Source organism: Sminthopsis crassicaudata, chromosome 4 (assembly GCF_048593235.1).
Source record: "Sminthopsis crassicaudata isolate SCR6 chromosome 4, ASM4859323v1, whole genome shotgun sequence".
NCBI classification, from domain to species: Eukaryota; Metazoa; Chordata; class Mammalia; order Dasyuromorphia; family Dasyuridae; genus Sminthopsis; species Sminthopsis crassicaudata.
The window spans coordinates 41,165,437-41,192,598 of record NC_133620.1 but is presented as its reverse complement, the minus strand read 5'-3'; the positions used below and the strand labels follow the sequence as shown (position 1 = coordinate 41,192,598).

Here is a 27,162-nt window from a genome sequence, read left to right as displayed (position 1 = left end):
TTGGTTTCCCAACAAGATGATCCTTCTCTTTGTTGACTAATAACATAATTGGCCAGTTAACCAGTGTTTCAATGTTTCATAAGAATCTGCCAGGTGTATTTTTATTGGAATAGTGTCATAAACTCCATTGTCCCCCATTTCTCCTCAATGTATATAACCATAAAGACTCAAATCCCACTAAGATAGAAGTGATATATGGCTCATGATCTAAAATTGATCACAGGGGCCATGTCAGAGTACAGTTTATTAAAAGGAATGATAGAGATGAAATGATGCCCTCCTATTGATGGCCCACAGCACAGAACCCTGTCAATTAAGTAATCATAAGATAAAATACTACAGCTGCAATACATTTACTGGTCATGGATATGAAAGGCTAGAGATGCTAGCCAATAAGTTCTGATACTTTCTTAGTCAAGGAAGATCAGAAGGATAAAAATATATTGAACTTGACTCACCTTCCGCTGTTTTACAGAATCCAATTTTATAAGCCAGTAGGAAGCCACTTTGGGTTTATGATACTTCCAATTATCCATGATCTGTATTTGGAAAGAAAAGCTAAATGAAGTACAATCCATCATTCTCCCCACAAACAATCCCCCAAAGTAAGTGCCGAGATCAATACAGTTTGTGAATTGAAACTCAGTATTATCAGTTAGCTAAGAGGGCTTATTCTGTATGTCCAACATTAAGAATCTCCAACTTCTATTGCTTCACAAAGCAGTAAGTAACACATTTCTTTTCACCAGTTGGAAAATATCCCAAGTCACAGGACAAGTAAGAGCTGATGGAATAGGATACTTCTGGAGTTAGAAGGCACTAACACCCTTTGCCCAAAGCCTTTTAAAATTAAAATGCTGACCTGAATCTGGGGTCTGACTCTTCTAACTTTTGCTTACTAGTTTTGTGGCCCTAGGCAAGTCACTTAATCCATCAAATTCAGTTTCCTCATCTTTAAAATAAGAATGATCATAACAGCACCTCCCTCACAGAGGCTATTTTTAGCTATTAGTCAGTCTGATTGTCTTAAAAATAATTGAATTGTGCTTTCCATATACAACTGTGAAGGCATTTTGTAAGTTAATAATTTGGTCTAGATGTTTAACAATGTTTGCTAGGGACAAAAATAGACGTCTGAATTTGATTTCTAAACATAAGTCCCAGAAATTGGAGTAATGAAACACCCAATTGTACCTCATATTAATAAAGGTCAAGTAAGCTAAATATGCATGTGTGGATGTGGACAAAGACATGTGAACAAAAATTTGGGGCCATTTCAGCTTCCATTAATATGAATGCAAAATATTTTAGGACCAGTCAAGATTGTTCTTATTATAGTTGTTTAGCCATTTCAGTCATGGCTGAGTCCTCACGACCCCATGTAGGGTTTTCTTGGTAAACTGGAGTGTTTTACCATTTCCTTTTCCAGCCCATTTTCCAGATGAGGAAACTGAGGCAAACAGGATGAAGTGACTTGTCCAAGATCAGACTTATATTAAGTATCTGATAATGGATTTGAACTCAGATCTTCCAGACTCCACACACTATCCACTGTGGCACCTAGATGTTCTGATCAAGATTGGCCTCTTAATTATTTATATACTTATTTAAATGTCCTCATATTCTTTAATAACTTAATGATAAAAATTAGGCTCTTAATTATTAAAGATCAAGCTCATCTGCTCTTAAAGTGTTGGTTTCTATTACAAGAAAATTTAAACACAGAAGCTTTGTCCCCCTTTTCAAAAAACGAGAGAGTTGAAAGAGGTTGGAATTAATGATAGGAAATACAAAACCCATCAGCACAGGACTGTAGCGGTTAGGGTGCTAGTGGCCACACGGTGGCGCCCTTACTCCACAAAACAAGACCTTCCAGGCACAGGTAAACCATCTCAGGGAGCTAACAGAAGCAGAGGCTCCAAAGGACTACCTGGAGTCCTTCTTTGCTCTGGGGGCTGCTCGGCCTGAGGCTGTGTCCCATGCCCCTCCAAGCATGCCTCGTGGGCACCAGCCATCAGCTGCTTGGCCCTTGTTCATTTCCCAGCTAAAATCCTTCCAGAAGAGGCACGCCGCCCTCCTCCTCCTCCTCCTCCTCCTCCTCCTCCTCCTCCTCCTCCTCCTCCTCCTGTGCCCTCCCTCCAAGGCTTCTCAGCAGGGGATCTTACTGTACTATGGGGTCATTTCCACTTTAGACTGTGACCTCCCCCTTCGGACTCCCAGGCACAAAGTAGGTGCTTAATAAGTGCTTATTCCCTGACTGATTACTCTTTTCCATTACTTGTAATTTTATTCTTCTGAGATCAAAACATCCCTTGATTTACAGCTAAAGAAATCACCCAAGATCCTACTGGCACTAAAGAGATCAGCACTTGGGATTAGTGCAAGAGCTGCTGCTGCTGCAATTCATTTCTAACCACATGTACTTGATTTAAAAATAAATTAAATTCTTCAAATTCACCCTTCAATTTCATTAGCCAGCTTTAAAGATAGCTCATTTTACAACATTAAATGTCAAGAAAATGCTTGGAATTCAGAATAAGATTTAGAACCTTGGATCCACATAATACCCTCTTCCAATGAGCTCAAAATGCCTTCCTAACAACTTTCCCCAAAAGACCAATACAGTCCTTAAAAGAAGCAGCACTGGAATCAACAAAATTGCAAAGCTAGAAGGGACTGCAGAAATCTGCATCAGGATTTAACTGAAGGAAAACTTTCCATACTTAATCAACATTTACTACATTAGTTACTTTCTAAGGGCTTTTAATAAGCAGCCACAACTTCTCTCCCTGTTCCTGCAAATAAAAATTCTGATTTTTTTCTTCTTTCAGTATGTTAATATTTCCTTTTTCCATGGCTTTTCATGTCTATTTTTTAAAAAAATCTTTTTTTCTCTTTTCAAAATATTTACCCAGTAGGGCTTAATGAATGAAGTTTTAAGAATCCGAGATCATGAGTTCAAATTCTGGCTGTGTCACTTAACTTTCTTGGGACTTTGGACACATCAGCAATTAGCTGCTTTGAACTTAGGTTTCTTTATAAATAAAATTAAGGACTGGCCTCAGTGATAGCTAAGGGAACATCAATTGCAATTCTCAAAAGGAAATGACTGTCCTCAAGCAGAGATATGACCATTTCATTCCCTTCTCCAGATTTTATTGCAACCCCCCTTTTGGAGACTTTGGAGTCCCCCCCACTTCTTCTCTGCATATGTTCCAAGGAGTGACCATCGGCTCTTTCTGCTGCACATCCTTCCTCTTCCCTATGTTCCTATATTAGGATCCTCTGTCCCCTTTTGAGAATCAGCTCAAAAACTACTTTCCCTGACTCCCAGCCTCCCAGCTGCTGAAGTTCTTTCAACTAAAAACTCCCCCTTCTCTGAATTTTTTACATGTGCCACACAAGCCTACAAATGCATACACAGTTACAAATGGACACTCCGAGAGGGCAGGGATGTTTTCCCTTGACTTTTTATCCCCAGCATCCAGCAGAGTATTTGCACAGAACAGTTGATTAATGAAATGCCTGTTGACTGACTGAGTAGTCAAGGAGATCTTTGTGGCATGTTTTACTGGTATTATTTAATCAAATTCCAGTTTATATCTTCTTTCATAAATACACTGCAAGAAAAAATTTTACCGGATAATTTTTTTTTTTTTGAGGCTGGGGTTAAGTGACTTGCCCAGGGTCACACAGCTAGGCAGTGTTAAGTGTCTGAGACCAGATTTGAACTCCCGTCCTCCTGAATTCAAGGTTGGTACTCTATCTACTGTGCCACCTAGCTGCCCCAAATTTTGCCGGATAATTAACAATTCTTTGTGATCAATTAGAAGAAGATAAAAACATCAGTTAGTGTTCCTTATACTATATATACTTATACTATATATTTCTGGAACACAACCCAAAGTCAAACAGCTATTTCTGTGTGTTATGCCCATTACCTAGCAGCCCACCACTGGACACTAGAATCCCTGAGAAGAATGCTAAAGGGATAAGGATGCCAGTCACACACTTACATCCTCAATGATCCGTTCTGATTCTTCATCTGTTTTCCCCGGGAACCTGATCTTCATGTCTCGAAGAATAAATAAGGTCTGTCTTGTAAATTCTTCCTCCTGTTCTTTCGTTCTCAGATGCTGGAAAGGATCAGCCTCAAATCCAAAGAAAGAGGTTTGTAAGTTTTATTTGCCTATGATGCTATTGTTTCTGGGTAAAAAATGATTTCCTTTTATAAACTGCAGCAACTAAATAAAAAAAGTGAAAGCAACCACTTATTCTGGAGGGAGGAAATGTAAGTGAGAAGTAATAACTTGTAGATATCACCAAAGAGCACACACATCCTCTGATGATGGACGGTCTATACAAAAGCAAGCTTGTCTTTAAAAGGGTAGTAAAGTCAGAATGTCTTTCACACACCAAAGAAATGGAACCTTCCTTAACTCAGTCGCCAAAAATGGAAAAGGAAAAAAAAAGCTCTTAAAACATTTTTACTTCAGTTTCATTCTGTACATGTCCTTCAGGTATTTCTTCTTGGCTAGAAAAAGGATTATTCATTGGCAACTAGGCCAAATTCAATCACTGTTGTACATTGGCTGTTTTTTCAATAACAAGACCTTTTAGGTAAAAAAAAATAGATCCCACTTTTAGGAGCAGATAACCCCCCAGGAAAGCAAAAGTATATTGCACTTACTGCAAGATGTTTGGAAAAACTCAAAGAAAAATGTATGCTTGGGGGCAAAATAAACTGTGAAACTTTTTAAAAATAATTTTGAGACTGAGTGGTGGTTCAGAATAAATACTGTTTTCAACATACAAGTTTATTATAAGTTAGCATTCTCTTTCTAAGGAGCTTATTAAGAGTTGATAAATTTAAACAATTCCATCTCATAATATCTGCATCACAGAAGAGCAGTAAACATTCTCCCAGCCTTACAGGAGATAGAGAAATGATAAAAAAAAAAAAAAAACAAAAACATTAAACTCATGTAATTTTCAATACATTATGACTACTGTATAAACAGCAATTTAAAAACCCAACCCAAAAGCCTGGCTACAATGTGAGCCTCAGGCTCATCACTTAAGACTAACTTAGTTCTTTCCATTCTTTTAATAACTAAGCTGATATAGGTGAAGTCTAAGACTGAACAGCATCAGGCTCAGTTCTGAACTCTCATGTTATATGGAGACTATTGTATAACTCGAGTATCTCAAAATCAGCACTATCTCCAATTTGGTCCTTTTTGCTGTGCAAATTTAGATTAGAGAATTTCATTTCTTATGAAAGGAAAAAGAATAGAGTGGTCGACTTACCACTGGAGTTTCATGAGCATCCATGCTATTAGGTTGGGGTAAACTCCTCAAGGAAGAAGAAGAACGATTCAGAGACTGAGATCTGACCCCACATGCTGGACGTGAGATTGCGATCGTTTGTCTGGCAGAAACAGGGCGATGGTCAATCATGGATGGATTTGCTGAGATGGAGCGAGGACAGCTGAGCGAGCGTCTGATAGAGCCTGTGGAGAAAGACCTGATTTAGATCTCTGCAATACCAAGGGAAAGATCCGAGACTAGTTTCTCTAAGACAGATAACTAGGAAACTAGGAAAGCAGGAAACTAGGAGTGGCCAAAGAGACACAACAAATACAATGAACAGCAAATATGATGGCTTCATTGTACAAACCAAAGTCTTGTTCTAAAAGGAAAGGTCCTCCCTGAAAACACTGTAAAGAAATTAAATGCCACAAGCCAAGAATGAATGAAAACTTTCCAAAAAATCTCAGAATTGAGAAAGGATACTTCAGGGTCATCACATAGCTACCATCTCAAAATAGAATCTCTAGTTTCACTCCTAAATTAAGAGTCTCAACTCATTACCAGAATAGTTAACACTAATGTGGCACTTTAAAGTTCACAAAACACTTTTCTGAAAACTACCTTGTGTTATCCTTATTTTTTTCATCTGAGGAAACAAAGGCAGATTAGTGGCTGACCAAGGTCACACATTTTTTATGTGTCTGAGACCAGACTGATCTCCTATCATTCTACCTCCAATTCCAACACATTCTCCACTGTGATACCTACTTATTTTTGTATCTAGTTTTGGCTAGTGCCCCACCTAATGCATGCAGTACTCAATGAAAAACTGTTGAATTGAAATGAAAAAGTATGAAAGCAGATGGAATCCCCTTTCTAAAATTTAATAAATCTTTATAAAATTAGAATATGTACATCTATGTGTATGTGTGTATGTGTATACATATACATTCACTTTTGCAATGCCAACAGCAAAAGAGACAGCTCAAGTGGTCACTGAATTCCTTATACAATCATTTGCAATTATAGGTGTGCCACAAGCAATAAAAACAGATAATGGACCTGCATATACTTCTAAACATTTTGCACACTTTTGTGCACAGTGTAAGATTTTACATACCACTGGCATACCTTTTAATCCTCAAGGACAGGCAATAGTAGAGAGGAGAAAGAGACATTAAGACGCTCCTCCAAAAACAAAAGAAAGGGGGAGCCACAGGTAACCCTAGAAAACCTCTAAATCTAGCTCTTTATACTATTAATTTCTTGATTTTTGACAAAGATGCACTGGCTCAGGCAGACGTTTTATAAACCACTGGAAGGGCAGCTCAAGCAGCTCCACTACCTTTAAATAATCTCCAGGTCATGTGGAGAGATCCAGAAAGTGGTGAATGGAAGGGACCAGATAGGTTAACTGCTTGGGGGAGAGGGTTTGCTTGTATCTCCACAGATGGAGAAGGAATCAGATGGGTGCCAACGAGCCGTATTCACCTTGTCCATCAGAGAGAGACGGAGCAGACCCTTGAAATGAAGACCACCCGAGAAACATCAGGTTGATTCCATTCCTCATTATATATGAAAGAGCATTACTGTTAACCCTGTGAATATGGCAATTGACTCATGGACATCAAACACTGTTAATGAAAGTGATGAAGGACTTCAAAACCCGCAGGAATCATTGGAAGTGCATTAAGTAATGGACAATAGATTGGTTTTGGACTATCTCTTGATTGCTATTTATATACCCTCCTTCTAAGACTCATGGAAATCTTTTATAATCTCATGCTGATCCATATTGTTTGTTACATCATTACTAGTCTGTATTATATTACTACTTGCTTGTGTAATACCTCCCATGCTGATGAATTTATGTATACCTGTTTCAACTAAAACCAAAGAAAAGGGTAGGTGTAGAGGGCCACAGGTAGTGAGAACTCTGGGAAAGATATGATTCTTCAGCCCAGAGGGAACCTGTTGACGATGTCTGGTTCAGCTCCCCATTTCCCTTTGGTGTTCTCACTCTTCCTGAGAAGTCAAGGAGGGTATGTGACCACCTGTGTTCTACTTGAAGTAATGGATACATACAGTAAAGAGAGGTGTTTACGTATCAATAGCAGGGTGCTTATAGTTAACACTTGCTCTGTGTGCTCAGTGGTAATGTAATGGTTCTCTAGTTGGCACATGCTTAATGTGCTCTAATGATGTAATCATACCAAGGTATTTAAGGGCTGAGGGAACTCGAAATAAGGATTCCATCTTTGACCATCATGGTGAGTCTCCTGCCTCCTTCACTCCTCCACTATGACCAAGGCTAATCCCGAGATCCTCCAGAGAGCTAGTCTGGATGGTATATTTTGGCACCCCAATTTGGGGACTCTAGAAATCACACAACAGTTAAGAACCAGTATTCTCATCTAAATCCTAAGAATGTTACCAGTTCTAAGAGAAAAATTCTACACACACCTCAACCAACAATAGTATGTGACTTTTTTAGATTCCCATTGTGTCCTAGATTTTGGGACACAAATTACACAGAGTTCCAAAGGAGCATCATTAAAGATCCCAAGGATCAGAATCATAGTAATATAGATCCTAGGAAAGACTGGTGATGGGATGATCTCCGTAATGAAATGCTAAAGAAATACTTGAATTATCTGAAGGGATTCATGTATATGTGCACTGAAAGTTTCCAGTGAATAGTTCTTTTTTTAATATGCATACAAGATGTAGGCAAGACCCATCCAAAATAACTGCTAAAGCTCAAAATGAATTGGGCTGTTAAAGGAAACTGAAGATAACTGAAGGTATGGGTTTGTTGTTATCTTTAATGCTTAGCCTGGGAGTGGGTAAGAGAATGTTCAATGGTTATGGTTTCTGTTTGGGATGAATGAGATGATGAGAACTAAAAACAAAAAGAAGCAGAGATATTTAAATCTGATTCTCCTTTTCTTCTTCTCTTAGAAGTGCCATAACTAAATTATTAGATCAGGAAAATGCTGCAAATGCAATTTTCAGCAATTTTACCAAAGCATTTAAATCTTTTGTACCATCCTTGTATATGAAAGATAGAGATGTGGTCTTGACCCCAATGGATAGGTAGATTTTGGAAGAAGATGAATTGTAATACTCAAAGTCACTATCACCACCATGTTAACTTGGAAAAGGCGTATTGAGTGGAACTGACTGGGACTGATATTTAAATTTTTATTAGGGATCTGCATAAAGGCAAAGAAAGAATACTCAAACATGCAGACATTACAAAGCCCCAAGAGAGAGCTAGTCCATTGAATGTCAGAAGACAAATTCTCCATGACACACTTACTATATGTGTATATGTATATGTGTTATGTATATGTCTTGTGTGTGTGTGTGTGTGTGTGTGTGTGTGGTGACATCCTGAACAAATCATTTACCTTTCCTATATTCAGGGTTCCTTATCTGTAAAGGGGATTATTCTTCTCCTATGGTCATATAACCAAAAACCCATGAGGAAATTCAAAAGGGCTAAACATAAACTCTATAGTTGGGTTCAAAAAACTCACTTTCACAAACACAAAATGGGGAAGACACGGCTGGATAGCAATTTTTACAAGAAATATTTGAGGATATTAATGGACTACAAGTGTGATAAGTTTCAACCAGAGGCTATGGTAAAAAAATATGATATAGTCAAAAATCTAATGATCTCATAGCTGTATTAATAGCTTTAGATTCCAGGACAAAGAAGTAACAATCCCACAAGACATTTCTTGATGATCACTCAAATATTACTGTAGTACTATGCTGCATTCTTAGTACCACAGATTAAGGACAGATACTGAGCAGCTTCAGGCCATCCAGAGGAAGGAAATCATCCCAGTAAAGGGAATGGAGTCCTGCTGTAAGGGGCTCCAATTCAAAGTAGGAGAGGTGTTTAGCCTGACAAGGTTTAGCTATCATCAAGTATTTGAAACACTTTCAAGGGGAAGGGGGATTAGGCTCAGTTTGTTCCCCAAAGGGCAAAATCACAGAGAAGCAAATCCAGGACTGCCTTGGAAAGCCGTGGATCCCCATCACTCCAAGTCTTCAATTAGAGGCTGGATGACTATGGCTTCAGTTTATTGTAGTATCAATTACTTTCCAGATATGGGTAGATGTGATGGTTTCTAATGTCCTCTTCAACTTTAATAATCTATAATTATGGTAACATTTCAATCACAGGGAAGAAAAGCTCTAGGTGGTGGGAAGAGAGGCATTCACAATACAGATGCTCTGTATCTGAGAGACTCCATTCACATGTGGTACCACCTACAGTTAACAATACTTCTCTCAGGGCAACTTACTTGACTGATGGATTCCATACAACATTAAGAATCTACTACCTACAAAGTACTGCTAGGCACTGGAGAAAATAAAAACAAAAAATCCCTGCCCTCAAACAACTTATATTCTCCTGATTACATGGTGCAAGTAACCCCAAAAGAAAAAAGAATTCTCTAGTTAAGGGTGGGGAAGGACAAAAGCTGTATTCTCAGAAGTTGCATAAATAGTTGTGCTAAGTGTGTGTGTGTGTGTGTGTGTGTGTGTGTGTGTGTGTGTGTGTGTGTGTGTGTATTTTGTTTGAACCAACTCACCAGAGATGGAATTTATATATGCAAATTTTTTAAATAGTGAAAAACTATTTAAATAATTCTTTTCTCTGACCTTCTATCAGTATACAATATATTCTATTTGGGGTAGAGAGATTGTTCACATAGTAGGTCTAAACTTCTTCAACTGGCTCCATTAAGTACATGCAATTACCTATAAACCAAATGATTTTCTATCATCCATTAGCATTCATTCCTGGGAGAAAATAAAAAACCTTGTTTATCATGTTCTTCAGGTTAGACAGAGTAAAAACAAACCACAAAATAAGGAGACATCCTTCACTATATTTTTTCAAGGATAAACAGAGGGAGAAAGCATATATTAGAAAAGTCTTCAAAAGAGAAAAATTATGCTGAGAAGACATGAAAAACAATACCCATATTTTACTACACCTATTTGTCTGACCATAAACTTAAAAATTTCTTGGTCTGAGAACAGTTTCTGAAATAACATTACATTGTCCCTGAGATCGTTCCTGAACCAATAATTTTTGCCCTGACCTTCCTTCATTCACATCCCTCCCCTATCAGTCAATGTTATGTGGAGTAGTTAGCAGGGGGAGGGAAGAGAGATTGATTAATTGTGGGTAGAGGAGCCTCCACTCCCAAAACATAAAAGGAAGAAATAGTAGGAAGTAAACTTCCTAGAAAATACAACTCATATAAGGACATATCCAAAGTATTCAGGATCAGTCTAAGAAGCAAAAGACTAAATGGCCTCCAAAACACACCTAGTTACTGAAGGAAAAGAACTGCTAAAGTGACATCCACCTTTAAAAACAGGCTTAGTTTGAACAAGGAAAGAATAGGGAATTATTTACATAGTCTAGGTCTCATTTGAAGGCCAATAAAAAGATCTCTGATCACACAATTTCTCTCACTAGTTCTCACTTATACCTGATACTCTCACATTACTCAACCCTTTGGAGTAACAAAAATATTATCTCAGGGGAAGTACTATATTAAACTCTTATTGGCTATGCAGTTCCTAGTTCAAGTGAGCAGCTAGCCACCTTATAGGGGGATAACTTTTGATACGAGGGAAGGAATCAGAAAAAAATCCTAAACGAGATGTCATAGGAATCAAGATGGCAAAACAAAAACCAAGGTCAAAACAGTATAAAACAAAGGATTCAGATCCTCTAAACTGCTTACAACTTCATAATCTTCCTGAGGGCACGAGGTTGTCAGAGATACACAGATCAACCCATCTAGATTTAATGAGAAAAATGCATCAACTCTCCAACAGCAGAGTGGGTCAGACCAAGTCAGAAACTCCCATTTCCCATCAGGAGCCTTTCGGACATCTCCAGCCTACTCACCACAGAACTAGACTCTGAAACCTTAAATCTCATTATCTGAAGAGGAAAAGACCTTAGAGATAATCCTGACAAAGAAGGAAGTCCCGTCAGTCACTGAGGTTTCCAGAGGTCCAGAGCCCACTATGGGCTCTGCTCTGCATGTGTGGGACAACTTGACTCCCCTTGCATGAGAAGGGGAGGGTGAAGGAATTGCTTTTGGATTGTTTTCAAGCACTTTGGCTTTGGCTCTCAAGTCACTGGTTCTTTCTTAAGCTAAAATTCGCTCACTTACCAGGCTGTGCAGTAAATTTCCATTTGCGGGCATCAAGTTCATAAGGGGCTTTCTTTTGGCTGAGTCTATTTGGGAACTCTCGCTCAATTTCATCGGATTCGGAAGACTCCTCAGTGCTTTCAAAACTGCTTTCACTGCTGTAGTTCTTTTGCTTTTTCAGTATTTGTGAACTTTCAGGCATGGAATGCAGAGGCTAAAATAAAAAAGATCATAACAGTATTAACTGATTAAAAATTAAATCAAACACTGGTGACAAGATAAAATGGCCATCTGAATTATCCCTTTTCTTTTTAAGTGACAGGACTAGTTAGGATTCCCAAGGATGCTGCTTACCAACCAAGATACTTTGACAAAATACCTAACAACCGTTCTGAGATGTGTTCCTTGGACCAGGAGATAGAGCATTACAGGTAATAGGGATCTCGCTTTATAGATGCAGTACCTTAGGGCCAGAAGGAAAATGATGCCCAAGATCACAAAGACAGCAAATACCAGAGGTAGGCTTTGAGCTCCAGCCCTCTGTACTCCCTTCTAATGTCCTACACTGCTTCCAGATTCACCCTCACCCCCAAGGATGCCAACCAAAGGGCTACAGTCATTTATGAACAGACAGTCTTAGGATGAAGAGAGTTGAGTGGCTAAAATCAAAGGTGAGAGGGGCCAAGGCCAAGAAAAAATTTATAATTCTAGGAGACGAGACAACTGTGCACTTGTGTGTTCACTCGCTCTCTCCCTCTCTTTTCTTCTCCCTCTCTGTCCTTCTCTGTCTCTGTGTCTCTCTCTCTCTCTTACACACACACACACACACACAAAATACCACACCACCCCTGGGTTTAAAAAAGAGGCAACTGAGAAAGCTGCTCTAGACACAGCAGAGGCAACTTCAGGCTTTTGTCTAAAATATAACTTGCTCAGTTTTCAGCTATAATACATCCAAAAATAAGATCCTTCTTCCCCCTTCAGCATATGTGCCATCAAGCAAGTATCCCTGTTATGCTTAATTTATTGTTATTTTTAAAAATAAAAAATACAACTAATTTTTTAAAAGTTTGAATTTTATCCAATCTTCAGCTTGGTTACAAAAGTGTCATGGATCTTTTGTCAGACTATGCCTAACTCTAACACAGATGCTCTTACCATAGAGAAGCAATCCTATTTTCCTTTCCCTATGCTACAGAATAAATGAAGCAAATAATGTGGGAATTAACATGTTGTGAGTTTGGGTTTTTGTTTTTACAAGGAGGAATCATGTCATGTTACCATGTTATAATAGGTCTCTGCTGAGAGCCACCTGTTTCTAAACCCCCGATATGACTCATTCTCAACAATTCCAGGTGAAGGAAGAGAGAAATTGGGCCAGACCTTACTTATTTCAGAAGAACAAGCCCACCCCAGCGCAAGATGTATTTGCTACTTGGGGATTTCAAGGATTGTTTACTACACACACCATATGCCAACCTTACTAATGAGAATGACTACAACCGTGTCCTTACAGTAGTAATTCCATGTTAAGTGAAAAAGAAGACAACGTAACAGAAGCATAATCAATGATAGAATGATTGGGTAGCATGAAGGTCCACTGGCTGAGCAGAATAAAGATCCCATCCAAAATGCCCTGAATACAAGCCAATCTGAAGACTGATCTTTCTGATCTGAAGGAAGGGAAAATTTCCCTAATACGTTGGGTACTAGCTTCTTTTTTATAAGAAATGTTTTAAGTTGAATCAAACACCTACAATATTAAAGTTGACTCTCCATTAGCTCAGACTAATTCGCCATTCCTTGAAAATGTTATGCTTTCCTATCCCTTGTGCTCTCTGTCCCATATGACTTATTCACCAGCTCTATTCTCTAGAAATCTAACTTCACTCCAAAGTTAATTCAAAGAGGGTTCCTCCAAGACCTCCAGCAGAGTTTCCTTTCCTATTCTCATGATACTCCTCTAAGTTACATTTATCTGTACATATTTAGATGTCTTATATCCCTCAGCAGACTGCAAACTTCTTAGGGTCAGGAACCATCTCTTTTCTGTTCCTGCCATCTTCCTCAGTGCGTAGTATTATACTTTGTATCCAGCAGGTGCTCATATAGTTACTGAATGAAGATTGACACTGAATACATTTGTCAAACATTTTACACATTATGAAGTAATATTTGAGCAGCAAATGGATTAGGATGAACAGAAATTATTTTGTGCAATCCGAAAGACGTTTTTTCAACAGTATCCCTTCAGAAGAACTAGGGACCTTGGACAGGCTTATTAATGTAACTTTAAGATATGACCCCAGTTCCAAAGTTCTCTATGGACTTTAATGGCACATAGACTTCTCAAACTGTTAATAAATAAAGGTAAATGGATGACTAAGCCTTCATCATTTGTATATTCTGGCCCAATGAAGCAAACATATACTCAAGTGACACACGTTGTCAGTACCTTATTCAAACGGTAACAATAGACTAATAAATGGCACAAACCAAATACAGTAAAGCACCTAAACATAATGGAACCTATATTTAAACTGTACACATCATTTTCCATCTTAGTAGATAATATTTTCAGTCTTTTTAACACATGGATATTAATCAGATCACCTCTCCATTTAATCTTGACTTCCCAAAAATTAGCTCTAGTAGTTGAAGACAATTTTTTCCAAACCATCACAGTGATCAGTTCAAAAGTTTACAAATGTCAGTCACTTTAAAAACAAAAGGATGCTTTGTAAATTTGTTCCTGCCAAGGTCTATGGGTAACAATGCTGATTAGACACAACAAGCTACTGAAAAAATCTCTTTCAAATGTAAGCTTCTGAAATACACATTTCAAAAAATCACTTGAAATGCTGCTTCCACTCTTCTTTAACAAAAATAGTTAACAAAAATTTAAAAGGTACACTGAATTAGTAAAGGGACAATCAGTTAACATTTAGAAAAGGGAACGGTGATCACAAGAACCAATATGGTCTCATCAAGAACAGGTTATTATAGATGAACCTCATTTTCTTTTCTGGCAGAGTTCCTAAACTGGTAGACTAGGAGACTGCTATAAATTTTGCTTACCTAGATTTTTGTAAAGTAGTTAAGTCCCTTGTGATGGTGTTATTTAAAAAAAAAAAAACTAAAGAGAGAGAGAAGTGAGCAAGATGATCTTGTGTTATATATTCAGAATTGGTTAAATGACTGGACCCCAAAAGACATTACTGAAAGATTTGTCAGCATGGAAAGAGTCACCGCTGAGCTCTTTAGGCTTTGTGTTTGGCCCTGTAAGACTTGGTACTTTTATCTAGGGCTCAAATAAAGATACAGAAGGCATCTTTAACAAATGTGAGCATGAAACAAAGCTGAGAGAAACTAGAAGATAGGAGCAGGCTTCAAAGACATCTCAATCAGGAAGAAAAATAACCTTAATCACTTATTCATAAATACAATTCACAAATGCGAGATAGGGAAGATAATGGCTAATAGAAGTTCATATCAATATGTTCTGTGGTAACAACTCAGACAAAAAGCTGCCCAGAAAAACTAATGCAGCGTTACCCTGAACAGTCCAGAATCAAAAAGGTAACAACTTCACAGTGCCATAAAGTGCCCAAAGACTAGATTTAGTGGTGTGTGTTACATTTTATAAAGGACAGTGATCAGCTCGAGAATCTCCCCCGTCAGGTGACCTGTTTGGGAAGAGAATTAGAGATCATGACTTGAGGGGTAAGGAGAGCTAAGGGACAGGATTAATGACCTCAAGTATTCGAAAGGCTGTCACGGGACAGAATGAAGCCAGAACAAAGAGCAGAAGTCTTAGAGAGGTTCATTATAGACAAATGTCATAAAAAACTTCCCAGCTGTTAAGAGCTGTACAATAAGATGTTTCATCAGTAGTTTTCCTCTAATTAGGTATCTTCGAGAGAAAGATATATGGATAAAATGTTCTCTTGTTTCTGTTCACTTCACTCTGCATCAGTTTAAAAAAAAGAAAAAAAAAAAAAAAAAAGCTTTTACAAGTTTTTCTGGAAATGTCCCTTTCATCATTTCTTCCATACAATGTTTTGTTTAATTTCTATATCATAATTGTACATGTGTATGTGTACAAAAATTTAAAAATATATTGTGTAGTTATGGTACGTATATATGTGTGCATGTATCTGTGTTTACATATACATGCATAAATTATACATTATATGTATGTGTGTATAAAATATGTTGCATGTGTATTACAGTTATGGTATGTGTGTATGTGCACATGTGATTATGTTTGTGGATACATATTACATATATTCTATGTATATGATGTATATATAGTATTTGTGTATGTGTATGTCGATGGGTGTTTATGTGTGTACATATATAAAATATGTATTATATGTGTATATTTATTGTATATATTGTGAATGTGTACATGTGTGAACATGTATATACATGTATATGTATAGATGTGTAAATATATATATATGTGTGTGTTTGTGTATATATATATGTGTGTGTGTATATATATATATATATATATATATATCATAAGTAATATAGTAATATTTTTAAACACCCATACTGTGTCCCAAATGCGTGCTTAAAATAACTCAGACTTTGGAGACACCTTGTAGAGATGCATATGTGTACATATGGAGTTTTAACCTTTAATAAGTCATCCACAAACTACAATACCCCTACATGCACGCCCATATGCTGTATCCATCCCACCACCTCCCTATCTCTAGGTTCTCACTTCTCCTGTTGGGTACTATGGAATACGGGCCTATTTCCAGACAACAAGGATATGGTCTCCCCCCATGGAAGACACAGTCCCCAGCTTTAACCACCCTCCTTGGCACCTCACTAGATCACATACAAGAGAAGCCCAACAGGTAACAGAGCCCAGGATGACCTGACCCACAATGAGTAGTGCTGACTGGACCCTGCTCCATGTCAGTGATTTTATGGCCTGAGATGGGAGAAAAAACAGCAGGGGAAAGAATATGGATACCCAGATGCCCTCTTTTCCATAGTCACTGAGTGATCCAGGTGGGCCTGATAAACAGTTACAGCAAGACCCAGCACAGAGAAAGGAAAAGCCCAGAGAATGGCCGTCATCCCACTTCCAAGGACCACCAGCCCCACTGCTGGCGGCACCCATCCTGGCCCCTGACTCCATTATGATTTCTTATTCAGTGGCCCAGTCACTGTGGGCCATGGGTGACCATGCTAACTGTGGCCAGCCTGGTAGGAGAGATGGCCCAACATAGCATCACTACTTCTAACCCAAAGCACAAGAAAAGGTACCTTGGGTCCTCGAGGCCTGACAGCTTTCCCCATTAACTTCTCATCATCTATTTCACATTGCTCCAGAAGGTCCAAAATATCTTCTTCCTAAAAATAGGAAGTGAATCAATCATTCATTAATTAAGGGACATACCTCATTCAGAATACTGAAAAGATTTCTGAGAGTATTTACTGAACCTAATGACTTGTGCTAAAGAAAACTGCACAGAAAGATCCTGGAAGGCTACAAGTGAAGAACATTTTGCTAAATGTGGAACCAGAGCCAGCGCATATCTGAAATACGTTACACAATGAGTTGAGGTCGTCTTCTATGTGGCATTCTATTTAAAACATACATTAACTTCAATTAATGAAATCAGCCCAGTAACTTTATTTATTAATATTTTTTTTAGAAAAAAAAAGCACAAAACAAAAATCTGGCAGTCCACCCCCATTTTCCCAGTCACATTTTTCATACACTATATATTTTTTTTTTACATTAGAGATCCCATCAGATAGCAGTAAACCTCAACAGCCTGCGATTTCTTGCTGGTCTAGCGGCTTCTCTTCACATCAGGCTAACCTCAGGTCCTGGGCTAACTAGCACACCTGAACTAAACAGTTTGCTTTTTAATTTTACAATAGCATCTTTAGAAACTTCATGAAATGTTTTCATTTTTAGTGAGAGTACGATCAGTCCATAAGGGGATTGAGAATCTTCTGTACTCTGCTCCAACACTCCAGCTTCTGTAATGTTCTCCAACTTGACATTTTCTGAAGACAGGAGGAAAAATCATCAGAACACACAACCAGGTGAAGGCTGGGCATAGCAGAGCAACACTTACTTATGAACACCAAGAGAAACTGATTGACTGATTGTTCTGTGAGTTACTTCTTTGACCCATACTAATTACAATAGAATTTCACTATTTAAAAAAATCGATTTGTCTATACTCTGGTATAGAACAATAGAAGCTTGGTACCCCGTCCAGAAAGATTAGACTATTGAAATGTTCAGGGAATTTTTTTTAAAGTTTCATTTATGGGGTGACATACTGCATAGTAAACTCTAAAAATAGCAATACAGAGATATTACAGAATATTTTGAGGGAAAAATTTTTTAAATGAACTTTTCTTTCCTTTCTTAGTTGTGAAGGCTAGGTGGCTTTTAGATGTCAGTAGAAGGCATTAAATGGGGCACTACTAAGATCCTATCTTCTCTCATACTTATTTCTTCCTCCTCCAAAGGCTGCAACTTTTTCAAAGTAAAAGCTATGCTGAATACTCAAATTTTAAAAAGACTTTTTTGTAGAAAACAGATGAAAACAAATAGCTCTAATAACCCTGACAAGGTTAAAAATCGAAATAACATTGAATTTCTCTATCTTCAAGTATTAATAGTGGTTTTACATCTTTTCTAACTGGTATTTTTGAGTAAAGTTATGTGATAATCAGTTTTACAAAGCACTTTCCTAATTTTTTTTTAAATCAAAGTGATGAAACCTTTCAAGAATTCTAAGGACAGGATTCTGACATTGAAGAAAATCTCTGTTCAAGGCATCCTATTATATTTCAAACAAGTATCACTTGTGTAACAAATGCTGACAGCAGACTCATCACTTAAACGTACAGCTGCCAGTCTTAAAAGGTTTAAAACTTTTTTAAAGTACATCTCCAAGTGTTCCTAGGGGTGAGCAGTGTCATCTCTATAAATGAAGCTTAGTGAAATGACAATCATAAGCTCATCCCAGGTATCCTCATTCTACAGGTAAGGAAACTGAGACTTAGAGAGATTACATGACCTGCCCAGTGCTATTCAGATAGCATCAGAAGAGAAATGCTTTCATTTTCTAAGCATTTTTATATAACATAACTTCATAAAATAATTGAATCTGCTGAAAAATCCTTAAAATGAAAAGTACTTCTGGGAGTTTTGTGACGTGGTCTTATTTTTTCATTGAGACTGAACAAAAATCATTAAGGTATTCATTATCTCCTCGGCATATGAACTAGAAACAGAAAAGATATACCCTTCATTGTCATTATTCAAATTTTGAGGGCCTCAAGTCACGTTTTAAAGGCTTCATATTCTAGTAAATTTATGCCAAGTTTAAGTAGTTTTCTAAAATCAGAACATAAGCAATATCTATGTGCTTACAGTTGCTTATGCTTATTAAAATGCAAATATACAGTAAAGGTATATTTCTAAGATCTGGTGATTTCATACATTCTATGTAATCATTTCACCTCAAAGGGGGTTATGGAATAAAAAAATTCCTCGGCCTACTTTCAAGAGAATTAAGTGTTAATTGTGAACAATTTGAACAGTAAAGACAATTAGAAATTTCTAAGAGCTCTAGACAGTACATACAGAATTTCAGTTCAGAGACCTTTTCTGGTCCTCAGATAAAGATAGACCCTGGAGACTTTTCCAACCATAAAACTCTGGATTAATCCAATAATTTACCCTAAATCTCTAAAGGTGTAAAATAGTCAAGAAGCAAAGTCAGGATGTCCCAACTGAAGGACAGGGAATTTTTCCTACACTAAAGTGTTCATCCTTACTTATCAAGTACTGACTACAGGACAAAAATTAACCAGATAATTGCCAGTTCTCCAGCTTTCACATAAACTTGGCTTTACTAAAAAAAAATGTACAAACTTCCCTAATCTGAGAGTCCTTATGGTCATGTGAGAGGGTGAAAAAAAAAAAAAAAGAAAAAAAAAGAAATAAAAAATCCAAGCAAAAACAAGAAGGCTCAAGACTGCACCATAAGTATGAAATTTGTTTTCTGTTTTTCTTCATTTAAATTCGGAAAATTAAAGTTGAGATCACAGGAAGGATTGTAAAAACAAGAAACAAACTTCCTAAATTGCCAATGATGCTAGCTCCAGGGGGATGTACATTCCTGATGAAGTATCATCAAATCACATCAAGGTTTCCATTTTTGCATGTTGGGAGGGTATGTATGCTTGGGTCTGGAAAAAACATGATCAATAACCTCTTCTAATTATTTCACAGTGCCCTTAACTACAGTGTATAAATTCTCTCATTTTTCCTGAAATGTTTCCTTTTAAAAGTAAAAAAGTTTGAGAGATAACTTACTCCATGAGAAATATATGAGAATAACAGTACCTTATGAGGGTTTACTTGGCTTCATTTGTCGATCATATTTAAAGAAGACACAATCTTACCTTCATTCTTTTTAAAGGATTATTCAATTCTCGCTGAAATAAAGATGCTCTTCCCGAAAGAAATGTCTGAAAGGCAGTGGCCAATAATTGCTCATATTTTTCAAGTAATGATTTGTCTTCAGGAGGATAAATTCGCCTGCAATAATAGCAGACAAACATGCTAAAAAGAAGCCTCCTTCTATTAGATAACCATCGAAATAGTAACTGGAGAATGACCAAACACTATGATTCAATGAAAAAAAAAAAAAAGCACATTTTTAACTAGAAACCCTTGAATTCAGGACTTACTAAAATGCCCAACCTATCTGAAATGTTCACCAGCTGATTCAACTTTTTATGCAAAAGGATCAAAAAGGATTTCAAAAAACAAGAAAATAATAACACTGTTATGAGTTTCATTATCAATTGTCGGGATAATATGACACCAAAGTAACATTGCTACTTATTTGTTACTATAATTTTCTGGTTTTGCTGTAAAGTAAAGTTTTGAAAAAGATTTGCTCATCAGTGCTTTGAAAGGCAATGAATGTTTACCAGTCAACTGAGGGGAAATAAGCTATTTTAAACAATTAAGGAGCAGAGACCATTTCTTTTAGGTACCTTTATACTGTTCTCACCATTGCTTTCCACAATATTATGATGTGTGCTCTTGATAACAATAATAAACTGAGCCTGGATCTTCTTCACAGACAAGATGACTGGAGATTCAAGATAATAATACAGATAATTTCAGAAAAAAAAACCTCCTTTAGGAGGCTTTACTGAGAATGAGTCATAACTTATTCTTTCTATCCAGCCTGTCCTTTTTAAAACAGATAGCAAGCTCCATATAAGACTTCCTTATTCTGTTATGATCAAATTCATAATTCTTATCACAGTGGCATGGACTTTCTGGCATACAAAACAGTATCTACAGACTGGAGCTAACAGGGATTCATTAACTGGGCTACCGTTATGGGTATGTAAAAGAACTTAACATGCAAAATAAAGAAGCAGCAGCTCAGAGATAGATAATTAGAACAAAACCACAATTTTGTAATGGCTAAAATAGAGTGATGGTAACAGTAATGGAAAGAAAAACATAGAATACAGATCCATAAAATGAAAAAATAATTTAGAACTGTAAATAATCAAGCACTAAAATGATCAAGCCCACCAAGACTTACTGAAGACTTACTCTGTGCCAGGCACTTGGCTACATGCTCTAGTTCAGATTCAAGGTTATTAAGAGATAAAAGTATTCAACCTATGCTAGTTAATTAGACAGACTTTTACATAAAGTAGGATTTGAAATAGACCTCGAAGGAAACATGGGATTCAGCATCACAGAGGGGATTCAAAAAGGAAGGAGAATCACATCAGCAAAGACATAGAGGTTAAGGGAATCAATAACACAATTACAGAGAAACAAAAAGATTTGTTTCAATAAGTTCATTTGGGTCAGAAAATAGAAAACAGATTGGTCAGGCAAACTGGAGCTAAGCTAGAATTCCCTGAATATGGAGGCCATATGAAGTAATGGCCAGAAGACTGGACACAAGAGTCCCCAGGAGCTGGGCTCATAATCAGATTCTTACAGGCTATGCTATGCTGTCTCTGGGTAAGACACTGACCCATGGTCATCCCTAATTCATAAAAAGGATCTGACTCCAGATTTAACTCTATGAGCCTATTAGCTCACCAAAGAGGCAATGCTGAATGCCTTTAAGCTCTAGAAAAGCAGCATAAGAGACAAGTGTGGAGATTAACATCACCAAAACGTGCAAAGTAGATAGGGGTAAGAGAGAATCGGAATGAAATAACTAGGTGCTGAAAAAACTCCAATGGCTTCTTTCTGCTTCCAGAAGAAAATTCAAAATGATCTGTCTGACATTCAAAATCCTTCATAACTTAGCCCCTTGCAGTCTTTCCAGCATCCACACACTTTCTCCCTCGTCATGTACTCTTTGATCCTGTGATACTGGTGCCCTGGCTGTTCCATAAACAAGACACTCCATCACTGGACTCCATTCTCTGTTCCCGATACCTAGAATCCTATTCCTCCTCCACTGAGACCACTGACCTCCTGGGATGCCTGTAAGTGTCAACTAACATCCCATCTTTAACAAGAAGTCTTTCAAAACCCTCTTAATTCTATGGGCCTTCCTCTCAACCGTTTTCTATTTATCCTGCATATAGTTTGTTGGAATGTTTTCTCCCCCATGAGACCACAAGCACATTGAGGACAGGAGCTGCCTTCACTCCTTCCATGAACCCAGCCCTTAGAAGAGTGGTATATGGCCAAGTATTTCATAAATATTTATCGACTGACTGAACCTGGCCAAATTACTTTACCCCTGACTACCTCAGTTTCTTCATCAACAAAATGAGAATAATAATATTTACCTGAAAACAATAAAATGTTTCTAAAGCAGTTGGGTAATGCAACAAGTTCTCTATAAATGCTATTTATTATAATTAATAGAAGAAAAGAAATTGGGGGTGAGATTATGGAAGATAAAGATAATTGGCAATCAGAGATAGAGATGTTGTGTAAACGGTACAGTAAATACAGAATTTGAGATCAAATATGAAGTCAGAAGTAGGGGAAAAAAAAGATGAGACCTTCTGAGCACAGAACCCTTAGATGAAGCCACAAGAGTAGGTCAGCTTCTTCTGAGTTTGTATCCCAAAGAGATCATAAAAAAGGGAAAAGGAATCACATTTGCAAAAATGTTTGTGGCACTTTTTCAGTGTCAAGGAACTGAATGGATGTCCAGTTGGAGAATGACTGAAAAAGTGTACATAAATGTTATGAAATGTTATTGTTCTATAAGAAACAATCAGCAGGATGATTTCAGAGACTTATATGAACTGATGTTAAGTGAAATTAGCAGAACCAAAAGAACATTAGGCACAACAAGAAGATTATGTGATGATCAATTCTAATGGACATGGCTCTTTTCAACAATGAAGTGATGCAGTCCAATTCCAATAAATTTGTGATGAAGAGAGACGTCTGTATCCAGAAAAAAAGACTTTGGAGATTGAATATGGATCACAACATAATTCACCTTTTTTGTTATTATTTGCTTGCCTTTTTTCTTTCTCATTTTTCTTTCCTTTTTGATCTTATTTTTCTAGTGCAGCATAATAAATACGGAAATATGTATAGAAGCATATGTTAATATATATGAGATCACCTTATATCCAAAGAAGAGAGGGAGAAAAATTTGGAATACAAGGTCTTGCAAAGGTGAATGTTGAAAGCTATATTTGTATATATTTTGAAAATAAGAAACTACTTTAAAAAAAGAGAGAAGATTGTGAAGGGATGGAAATAACCAGGAAACTGGACCAGAAATGTGTAGACCAAGGCAAAGCTTATTGTGTTTTCAAGGCATGAATTTTTAGGGAAGGGCCCAAAGGATACAGAGTGAGGATAGTTAATGAGGTAAGAAGAAGGGAAAAATTTTAAGAAAGAAGAGGCAGGTGGTCCATTGTATTAACTGTAAAACAGAGATCAAAGAAAATGAAGATGGAGAAAAAGGCCATTTAATTTCCAAAATCAATCTAGTGGAAAGGTAGAGATGGAAACAGATAACTAGAGTAATAAGAAAGGAGATGAAATCCTTCTTTTCTCTACATTTCAAAACTCCTTATATAAGCATTCATTCTCTCCTCCTTAACTCCAGTCTCTCACAAAGAAGTGACCCTTTTCATCAAGAACCAAACCTGATAGACATTGCTTTTATTCCATTCTCTCCCATCTTCTCCAAACTGAACCTTTTTCAATGATCTTTTTTTCTCTACCCCGTCCCCACACACTCTTCTTCAAAACCAATCCTCACTAGCTCCTGCCATCCCCTCAAGCAACAACCTTCTATCCCTTCTTTTCATAGACAACCTCTAAGAAAAAGCTGTCCACAAAGCTTTCCATTATTTTCTCTCCTCACTCATTCCTCAACCTTCTGTAACCCAGATTTCAAACTCACTCATTGAAAATACCCTCTCCAAAGTTATCAATGACATTCCTAATGGCCAAATCTCATAGCTTTGACTTACTCCTCTGCTCCTTAATCACTCAGTAGTAGCCTGCGATCTCTTTGAGTTATGTTCCTATCTGCTAGACTCCCTTCTTCGGATCCTCTGCTCGTTCAGTCTTCTATCATCCTTCCCAAACATGAGTGTATCACATCTGGACCTTTTTTTTCCCCCCACTCTTAATTTTCTCATGCAGATGACCCTCTGATCTACATATTCAGCCCTAATATTTCTCTTGAGCTCCAGGAGCACATCTCTACCACACTTCAAACTCAACATGTCCAAGACATAACGCATTATTTTCCCCCATTTCCATCCTACCCTTCTTCTTTCTGTCAAGGATACCACCATTCTTCCAGAAAGGTATGTTAGCAACTTCTCTTTTTTTCAATTCTTCATTTTCTACCACTCTACCTCTTAGAATGCCTTGTTTCCTAGATAAAGACTTTAATTCCTCTCTAGCTGATACTACCCTCCCTCCTAAATCATATTTGCAAAGGAAATAGATGGATTGGCAATTCAATTCAATTCAAGCATAAACTCCAATTCTATATAACAAAAGCTAACCATTGGGGAGAAAGATGAAACAAGGCATGAAGGATGTTAAAATTATTTTTAAAGGTTTATTCTTCCTCCATAAAAAAGTAGATATTTTGGGGGGATGTGAAGATCTACTGTGGCAACAGAAGATAAAACTCAGAGTAACAGGTACAAATTACAAAGAAGCAGATTTGGTTAAAAGGAAAAGGAAAAACTTCCAAAAAGAACTATATAAACATAAAATAGACTTCTTTGTAAAATAGTAGCAATTCTCCATCCCTGGTCATCTTTAAGCAGAAACTAGTAGAGGTCAGGAAATGGAAGAAAGAACTAATAAAATGGTTGAGAATAAGGGAGTTTATCTGTAAAGAGAGGAGAATTTAACAGTCAGGTAGCAGAAAGTTGTAGGGAATCAACAATAATTATTTAAAAAGTGGATTAACTGATCCATATTACCTAACTTGGCTATGTATACTGAATATAATGAATGATTGCCCACCTCTCTGCTATATTTTGTCCATTAAAGCAAAATCTTGCTAACACAGAAGGTATTATTTTTATATAATAACTTTGGATATTTATTAAAATGCAACATCATTATTTAAAATGCTTATTGCTTATTTTAAAAGGAAATTATAATTGTGCATTATTCCATACATATATTGTAGAGAAACAAAAAAAAATTAAAAGCAATAGGTAATCAATAAAGAAAACTAAAAGCTGATTTTATCTGTCCAATACAGAATCAGAGATTCACAATGTATCTCCTTAAGTGTGCCCCAAATACAAATACTGAGCCTACGATTTACATGCAGTGAAGACTCAAGTAGAAGTTTTTCAAAGCCAGTAAATGCACAGCAGTGCTCAATGAACACATCCAGAATGGTTTTAGGGCACGGCATGATACTTGGTACATGGCAATTACAGAACAGCATCCTAGCAACAATATAAAGGTTGCTGCCTTTATTGGCCTTATACAGTATACACAAACGTGGGCTATGGAAGGCAGGTGCCCATAGAAACTCCTAAGAACTTTCAACATGCTCCTGGCTCTCCACCTTAGTCAGAGCAGATTGTGCCCAATGCCAGTGATAACAGTTACCATTTATATAATGTTAGAGCACCAGCCCTGAAATCAGGAGGACTTGAGTTCAAATCTGGCCTCAGATACTTAACACTTTCTAGCTGTGTGACCCTGGGCAAGCCACTTAATCCCAATTGCCTGAGAAAGAAAAGAAAAAAGAGAAGAGAAGAAAAGAAAAAAGAGAAGAGAAGAAAAAAGAAAAGAAAAAAGAGAAGAGAAGAAAAGAAAAAAGAAGAAAAAAGAGAAGAGAAGAAAAGAAAAAAGAAAAGAAAAAAGAAAAGAGAAGAAAAGAAAAAAGAGAAGAGAAGAGAAGAAAAGAAAAAAGAGAAGAGAAGAGAAGAGAAAATTAAAATAATGTTTTAAGGATTACAAAGCGAGACATCAGCCCACTCGCCTCTCACAACAGCCCTATATGGCAGACAATACAGGCATTGTTAGCCATATTGCAGAGTAAGGTGAAATGAAACTCAAGAGAGATACTTGGACTATTTATGGACATTCAGCTAGCAAGGATGGGAGGTAAAATGCAAACTAAATCTTGTGACTCCAAGGGCAGAACCCCTTCCCCAACAAGACTGTCCCGGTCCCAAATATAAATAGGGCTGCATGGACCTGGAATGGTCATCAAGCTCAAGTCTCTCACTTTACCAACTTGGGAACTGAGACCAAATCCAAAGCGCCCTTCACTGCGGCAGAACCAGAATTTGAATTAGGTATAATAAGGACAGTTTTATTCATTATATTTTCAGCAGACACACTCAAGGACAAAAGGAAGCTGTTACCATTTTATATTTATGGTTACCTAGGAAAAAAAAAACACAGATTGTAAATAACTTCAAAAGTCCTCAAGCAAGCCTGCTGCTGTATATTGGAAACTATGCAAAAGAATGGAGAAACTACCTTGGTGAGTCAATCCAGGCTACAGGCTGGAATCACAGACCTTGGGAGAGGGGGAAGGGAGAGCAATCTGAAACGTGAACTTTCTCCTGAGGCAAGGATTGGCCTAGGAAATGCTGGGCTTCCAGTCAGGAAGACTTGTTCAAACCCAGACTCAGTAGCTATGTGACCTGTCTGCTTCAGTTTCCTTCTCCCTAAGGAGGAGATAACAGTCCCTTTCTCCCAGGGCTGTGATGAGGATCAAATGAGATCATATTTGTAAAGCACATATGATCTCATAATGCCTGGCACACACTAGGTGTCTAATAAATGCTTGTTCCTTCTGCATGATCCCATTACAGGACTGACCCTTCAGCCTCTGCCTGAAGACTCCCGACGACTTCCCCCCAAGTCAGCCCATTCTACTTTGGAGCAGCTCAGAATTAGTTATTTTCTGCCACCATATTTGTCATCTCTTGGTCCTCTAAAGCCTGGAGAACAAGTCTGATCAGCTCCAGCAACAGGGACAAAGAGTCTCAGGAAACCCGAGATGGAGATATAATAAGGAGGCTGGTCTAGAGAAGAGGCTTGGAAAGTCTGATTTTGTGGAGGAGGCAGCCCCCCACATCTCCTGCCATCTTGTTCTTGGAGAAACCTTTTCTT

At 37.4% G+C, this 27,162-nt stretch overlaps 1 protein-coding gene across 8 annotated transcripts in view; it reads right to left on the bottom strand.

The window, feature by feature from the left end:
• TTLL7 (tubulin tyrosine ligase like 7) overlaps positions 1-27,162 on the bottom strand; it is a 231,913-nt gene that overhangs the window by 87,798 nt on the left and 116,953 nt on the right. For all 8 annotated transcript variants that reach the window (XM_074266394.1, XM_074266399.1, XM_074266400.1 and 5 more), the window contains 6 exons: positions 19,977-20,112; positions 16,803-16,889; positions 11,535-11,727; positions 5,311-5,513; positions 4,017-4,151; positions 459-539 (listed from right to left, as the gene is read on the bottom strand). In XM_074266394.1, the coding sequence (XP_074122495.1) occupies positions 459-539; positions 4,017-4,151; positions 5,311-5,513; positions 11,535-11,727; positions 16,803-16,889; positions 19,977-20,112 (835 nt within the window). The remainder of the gene's footprint in view (positions 1-458; positions 540-4,016; positions 4,152-5,310; positions 5,514-11,534; positions 11,728-16,802; positions 16,890-19,976; positions 20,113-27,162) is intronic.